Raw genomic sequence first — 7,610 nt, 5'->3', positions numbered from 1 at the left:
GAAGCGCGACAAGTATTTTAATGGTGAAAATGCATCTCTTGATGTTGTAGTGGTTACTACTGGACAGTACTTGGGCCTCTCACACTCCTACATGTCTTGTTCAGTGTGTGAAGACTGCAAGCACCAAACCAATCACTCTTGAACCTGGGCCCCTCTACAGCTGGTTACCTTAAAAAAAGAGGTAATGTCTTCCCCCAGGCAAAGAGCAGGCTTGCTTACCGGATTCTATAAAAGTAGTGGATTCCCCAAGTTCAACATTCTTCAGCTGCCAACACAAACCCACTTGAGGGAGCATCCATCTTGGCCATATTGTGTCACCCCAGGAGGACTTGGAGGAAGGGGAACCTATGCAAATAAGCTGATTCTCATGCTATCTGCTGTGCCATGAATAACATATTTCTTTCTCTGACCCAGGAGTTTCCCAGCTTTTGCCAGCATCCAGTAATAACAGTAATAGGCTAGCTTTCAGTGGCTTGCCCAAATCCCAGAGCAAATAGTTACACCAGTCGAAATTCATCAAACTACATGCCTAAAGTAGGTACTTTATTGAATATAAACGGAGGAGGGAGAAAAGAAAAGGTAGAGAAGAAAGAAGAAAATGGACAAGGGGAGAGAAGATGAAGAAGAGAGAGTCAGGAAGGAGGAGGAGGAGGTCAGGACACCAGGAATTCCTTAGCAGGAGGAATGAATCCGGACTTATTATGGCAGGAATTTTAGAATGTTTTTATCATCACACACTCACACACTCACACACTCACACTCACACACACACACACACACACACACACACACACACACTTTCTCTCTGTCTCTGCGTCTCTCTCTCCCCTTCCCTTCCCTTCCTCTCTCTCACTCCGTCCCTTCCTCTCTCTCACTCCGTCCCTTCCTCTAACTGTCCTCTGAGAAGACCCTTCACCAAGGAATTGAGAAATATGGGTGAAGGATGCACTAACATCCTTGAAAAATGTTGGGGTGGCTGTCCTTTGTAGTTCTGGGTTAAAGATGGGCAATATTGTCATTGAAAGGGGCGCCCTGATTCCAACAGGATAGTGGGATTCTTAGAGTGATAAAGGATAAGTAGAAACATTTAATCCTCAGATATAAAATGGGCATGATTAGGACAACAAACAGCAGGACCAGACTGATTATCAGAACGGCTTGGATCTCTGGCGGTGGCTAACCATGGTGTCCTTAGGAAAACAGACAGGCATTACACATTAAGGTATTATTTGATGTGTATAATGGGAAGGAAAAAAAAAACTCCAGGTATAGCTAACAGAGGCCTGATTTAAGTGACCACAATGGAGTTATGGTAGGCACCTCACTTAATATCCAGACTGAGCCTGTTTACAGACACAGAGCTCCAGGAATAGAAGAGAGGATGGGTTCCACTGAGGAGACGCTACAAAACTGCACCAAGAGCATACCTGAGAGCATACCTGAGGTCTTCTTCCCAGCCCTTTCCAATAGAGTACGCAGCTATTTATCTAGGGAACAGTACATCTGGGAAGCAGACTCACTCAGGCTGTTCAGTAGTTACACAACACTGGCTCTAAGCTGACAGCAATCCTTAGGGACCAGAATGTCACTGTGGTAAACCAGTCATATCAGCTGTGGATGCCACACTGATAAGTAGTGTTCTGGCTTCAATCCATCTCATAGTGGGCCCATCCTGCATTTCCCAGTTTCCGAACGCACAGTTAATCCTGGCTCCCTGAACTATGGAGTAAGGACTATTCATTCGTGTAGGCAGGGCCAAGGAAAGTCCCCTGGATGTGCCCCTTCCTACCAAAATAATAAACCCAAAGCACATCCCTGTGGGGAACAACTTCAAAGCCGTGAAAGATACCAGGATGGTGACTGTTACGGCACTCCAATTTCATTAGCCTATTTGGCCAGAGCAGAGGAGCTAGGTCTAAGAGAATACAAATTATAGCAAATCAAACCAAGTGGTGACTACCATTGTAGGTGCTGTTCCAGACATGGTCTCTTTATAGGGACAAATCCACATAGTCTCTAGGACCTAGTATGCATCCATCAGGCTAACAAATGCTTTTTAAAAATCTATTCCGAAAACAATCAGAGCTGTTTTCATCCAACAGTCCAGAAGTACACTTTCACCATCATAGAGCAGGGCTACACCAACACTCCAGCTGGCTTTCATCATCTAGTTTACAGAGACTTTGGGCATCTCAAACCCTACAGGTCCACTGCACTGCTAGTCCTATCAAGCAGATCCTCTATCCTATCTCCCCACCCACACTTGGTACTATCCAGCTTTCTAATGTTTGCTAACCTAACAGGTGAGAGAAGACATTGATTATTTTAATTTGCATGTCTCTGATTATTTAATAATTTCAAACATCTTTCTACGCTTCCTACGTTGTAATCTATTAATATCTTTTGCCTATTTTTCTACAGGGGTCGCTGCCCTTTTTATTGATGTGTAGTCCTTTGTCTAGATATTAATCCCTTGTTAATTTTAGGCACTGCAAATATGTTCTCCCATTCTTTCATCCATCTTTCACTGAATGAAAATCCTTGATTTTTATACAATGTAATTTTTCACTTTATAAGTTTGTGAAGCTGTAAGAAGTCCTTCTCAGTCCCTGAGACCTACAGCACCTCTCTTCTATTAATTTTACCATTTTTCCTTTCATATTTAGATCTTTAATTTATCCAGAGTCCATCTTGTTTATGGTGTTAGGCTTGTTCACATATAGTGAGCAACTCTCCCTAACATGACTCCTTCCTCCAGTGATTTACAATGCCACCTTGAAGTTCTGAACAGATACAGGTAAGTCTATGCTCTGTGATTTGTTCTCCCAGTCTATTTTTTTGTTCTTTCATTTATACTAGTTTTTATTGCTACTGCCTTGAAATAGTATCTTAACTTCTGATAAGGCAAGCCCCATTAAAGCAAATCTCTAAGACTGATTTAGGTTTTGACAAATTTTATCCTGTCTGCCATATAAATTTTAGATTTAGGTGATTGAGTTTCTCAGACAAACCAAATGGAATTTTGATGGCATTTTAATTAAATTTATAGATTAAAAATGGAGAAAACTGACATTCTTATAATAGGTACTCTTAACCCAAGAGCAAGAAAAGTTTTTCCGTTTATTCAGATCCTCTTCTAGTTCCTTATTAAAGTTTTAAAGTTTGCTCCTTAAGTTTTATGTATTCTTGCATTAATTCCTAGAGACTTTATAGTTTTGTTACTATTATTTTATACAATATTTACTTTTGATTGTCTTTAATAGTTGGTTATTGCTAGCACAGTAAATACTATTAATTTGGGGCTGGGGTGGCGAGGCAACTCTTGGTTGACCTCACAGATTTCAAGGACCTCGTCAGTTTACAATCCCTTACTTTTATTTTTTACGCCTACAGCACCTGGTCTTCCTAGGTGGTCTCCCATCCAAGTACTAAGCCTGATCCTGCTTAGCTTCCGAGATCAGACGGGATTGGGCTTGTTCAGGGTAATACTATTAATTTTTGTAAGTTGATCTTAAATCCAGTAGCCCTGCTAAACTCTTACTAGTTCTAATAGTTTCTATTTTGATTCTAATTGTTCTTCTAGGTAAGTGATATTATCTGCAAATAATGAGTTTATTGTTTCCCTTCCTATCCTATACTTCCCATTTTTTCCTTTTATAGTGTTAGCCAGGACCTTTCTTACCATGTTAAACAGTAACAATGTTAATGATGGAGGCATCCTTACTGTCACCGGGCTTAAAGTGACTATATCTAAAATTCCTCCATTATGTATTATTATTTGCTGTAGGATTTTGGTTATGATTTTCACACAGTTATCTTCTGAGCTTGCTAAGAGTTCATCATATATAGGTGCTGGATTTTGGTGAATAATTTTATGGTATCAAGATAATCATTTTTCTCCTTTTGCCTATTAATGGGATAAATTACATTGATAAATGTTAAACCATGCTTATGTTCTTAAACTCTGTGGATCGTAATTCTTTCAACATACCGTTGGATTTGATGAGCTAGTTTATTGTGTAGGATCTTTATATCTTTGCTAGAAAGTGAAACAGATCTATAATTTTCTCATATTATCCTTATTTAGATTTAGAATCGAGGTTTCACTAACCTCATAAAATGAGTTTGGTGTCTTCTTTTTTTCTATTTCCCATAAAAACTTGTGAAAAGGAGTTAAGTAATATTTAAAAGTTCAATGTTACTTACTTATAAGATTATCCAGGTCCAGATTTTTGAAAGGGGAGGTCCTTAAGTACCATTTCAGTTTATTAAATATTTATTAGTTCAAACTATCTATTTCTTCTGACACCAATTTTCACAGTTCATAGTTTTCTAAGAATTTAAACATTTCATCTAGGCTTTCAAATTTATTAATCCACAGCAATTCATAAAATTATTTTTTTAATCTCATGCTTATAGTTATTTCCCATTTTTCACTTATTTTATTTGCGTCTTTTCTTCTTGATCAATCTTATCAGAGGTCTGTCTAGCTTATTAATCTTCAAAGAACAATTTTTTGGTTTGGCAAATCTTTTTGTTCCTAATTTTACTGATTTCTGTTTATAGATTCTTGAACTCTTCAAACGAATTGTTTGAGCACTAAAGCAAGCTTCCTTCAGCATTTAGATAGGTTGCCCCACTACTCTGTCCAAGGTCTGGTTTTACCACATAGACTTCAACACACAAACTATACAATATTATTCTCATGTATGCGTAACACAGAAAAAAATAAAATACAAATCTTACCAACCATACCTACATATGAATATCTTTGACTAAAGCAGTATCTTGAAGGCAAGTAAGTGAGGTTATATGCTGTTCCTACACACACACAAAATGTGTAAGGCTGTAATTATATATCTGAATCAAAGCAAACATTTCTCTGCAGTGCTAATTGGACAATTACTGGTATACTTTGATAAAAGTGTAACTGGATAAAATTAGTAACTAGAAATCTCCAGTTGCTTTACCAGATGCCATTCAAAACTCGCAGTTATTAATAGGAGAGAAAAATCTGGCTATGACGCTCAATTTCCACCGCCCCCCTCAAAAAAAAAAAAAGCCCACTCAAAGCAAAGCCACATTTTTTTTTTTCCTAGCTATGGAAGCATACATCCTAGCTAGGGGCAGTTTCAGATTACCAAACAGATTTTAGTCTTAAAGTTTTCTGCCTGCAATTGAGTGTTAAGGCAGATCACCAACATAAAGTTCAACACGCAACAGAATTTTGGATTTGGACACATGCTGAATGGCTTATTCTTAGGTGTAGGCTTTGAAAATAATTTTATACATTATGAGCTTCAAAACGAACGTCGCAGTTCCCACGGCAATAGTTTACTCAAGTAGCATCTCATACATCTGCCTATCAGGATGCAGGTGTATACCGAAGAGAAAGAACGAGGTGTAGATATAGGTCAACTTTCTAATTCCTGACTTGTTTAACACAGCCAGGCTAAAAGCACAAAAACAGAAGTTGCTAGATTTCTTCTCTCTCTCTCTCTAGCTGCAAAAAAGAGTGAAGGCCTCTCTCGCTATTGAAACTCGGGATGCCTTATTTTCCCCCTCACGTTTGAGGGTGAAACTTTAAGGAATAAGACGGAGAAGAAAAGAACTTCTTAAGATTGAGTGACAGCCGGTGGTGATAAGGGTCGCTCTTGGAGAACTTAGGGCTGTATGCGTACCAGGCTGCTTCTCTAGGTCAGGTAATACAAGAAGCCAGGGCCGCTCCAGCGCTGGCCGCAGATACCAAACTGGGGGGGAGGGGGGGACAGGCCGGAAACAAAGGAAGTGGGGCTGCACCCAAAGGGGCGGATTCGGCGTCCGGGTGGGGAGGAGGAAAGTCAAGTCTGCTGGGGAAAGACTGGACTCACAGAACTTGGAGGTGGAGGTGTTGATGTTGATGGTGGAGCTGGGGGTGGGGGCGGGGACCGCCTTGGCCACGGCCGCGTCGCAGCTCTTCAACATCATGATCACCCCATTGGCCTCCGGCGGTGGCGGCGGCCCCATTGGGAGCCCCTCCTTGGGGCCTTTCCTGTCCACCGAGATCGCGGGCACCGCCAACAGCTGCCCCCCCGGAGGCTCTCGGGCAGGGGCTGGGATCGACGAGCGGGGTGGCGGGGGGGGCGGGGGCTGCCGGAAGCCGTCCACAGCGGCCTCCCAGTTGTTGTGGTTCTGGTCGTCCATCATCGCCTCGTAGCTGCCCCCCTCCTCCTCTTCCATGCTTTCCTCCATCCTGCTGGCCCCCAGCACCCGCCCGCCTCACAGGCACCTGCCGTCCGTCTCAACCCCGGGCCAGGGGGCACCGCAGCCTCCTCGAGCTCACATCGCCGGGGGCCGGAACAGGCGCAGCGGGGAGAGCAGCGGTGTACCGGATCTCTCACTCTCCGCCAGGCCGACTCTTAGAGACAGGATTGACGGCGGTGGGCGCTCCCGGGCTCCGGTCTGGGAGAGGCAACCGTAAAGCGGCGGCGCCCTTCACGACATTTTACAGCAGCTTCCAACAGGCAGTTGGAAAGGGCAGCTGGGGGTGCGGCCAGGAGGGCACGTGGTGCGACGAACGAAATGCGAGAAAGCCAAGCGAAAAGGGGCGGGAGCTGTGAGTCACCCGCACGCAATAGGGCAGAGGTTCGCCCCGCCTCGGCCAACCCCGCGAAGAGGAGGGAGGGGCGACGAGTCCAGAGGAGCGTTCCTCGGCCCCGCCCCTGTCCCGGCCTCACGTGATAAGAGAGTTTGGCTGCGCACGCGCGTTCTCAATCTGGTTGCCTGGACGACGGGGAGCCTGGCCGGCTTCTGAAGATGAACGCAAAGCCTAGTGGGCGGTCGTGACACCCACCCAGCTTTGGATGGTGCTTTGCTTGAGCTCACCTTATTTACCCGGCCTTCGCCCCTCAGAGGACATCGCAGCCCGGCCTTGGCTTGAGGACGGAGGCAGGGGACCACAACAGGCCCCGGGTCACACAACAGGCCCCGGGTCACACATTATAAACGTGTGAGACCGCCTTGGATGGCCCTTAGTGGGACTGCTAGTGGGCCTCAGCCCACACCACCCATACTCTCAAAACCGGGAATAAAAAGCGAAACGTAGCAGTGTGGGTAAAAAAAATATATATATATATTCGAAATATTCATGGATTTTTTTTTTTAAAGCTCCTTAACTCTTCCACACACTAAGGCCAGAAATTTTAAACTTAAAAATACCAATCCACGTGTACTGTTTCACAAATCTGACTACAAATTTGGGATTATGTGTGTCTTGAGAGGCAAAAAAGAGATTACATAACTATTGTAATGTTTCTCATTTTTCTGCATTCTCAGATTAGCAATAATATATGAGAATTGTGAAGCTCATTGTAGCTACTAGTGCTAAGAAAGTTATCTAGAAAAATGCTTTATTACATTTAGCAGATAGTGAATCTTTAATTCCACAGATATGGGATTAATATGAAGAATCACTTTATCCACTGAGAAATTGTCTCATGTACTTCAGTGTCCACATTTGTTTCAGCTTCTTTACATATTTTTTTCCCAATATTTTCTGCACTATGCCTAATGGAACATTTTTACCAATTACTCAGAATGATTAATTCCAGGCAATTCCCTTATATTAATGA

General features: G+C 42.9%; 1 protein-coding gene across 2 annotated transcripts in view; it reads right to left on the bottom strand.

The window, feature by feature from the left end:
* Positions 1-6,568, bottom strand: part of CACUL1 (CDK2 associated cullin domain 1) — a 66,593-nt gene extending 60,025 nt beyond the window's left edge. Inside the window, exon 1 of one of the 2 annotated variants that reach the window (XM_011359241.2) lies at positions 5,871-6,568. In XM_011359241.2, the coding sequence (XP_011357543.1) occupies positions 5,871-6,231 (361 nt within the window). In that variant the 5' untranslated portion in view covers positions 6,232-6,568. The remainder of the gene's footprint in view (positions 1-5,870) is intronic. The other variant, XM_011359240.2, reaches the window with a different exon arrangement.
* Positions 6,569-7,610: the final 1,042 nt, after the last annotated feature.

Source organism: Pteropus vampyrus, unplaced genomic scaffold, assembly GCF_000151845.1.
Source record: "Pteropus vampyrus isolate Shadow unplaced genomic scaffold, Pvam_2.0 Scaffold46, whole genome shotgun sequence".
NCBI classification, from domain to species: Eukaryota; Metazoa; Chordata; class Mammalia; order Chiroptera; family Pteropodidae; genus Pteropus; species Pteropus vampyrus.
Note: the sequence above shows the minus strand (reverse complement) of the source record. Positions and strands in the feature narration are given on the sequence as shown.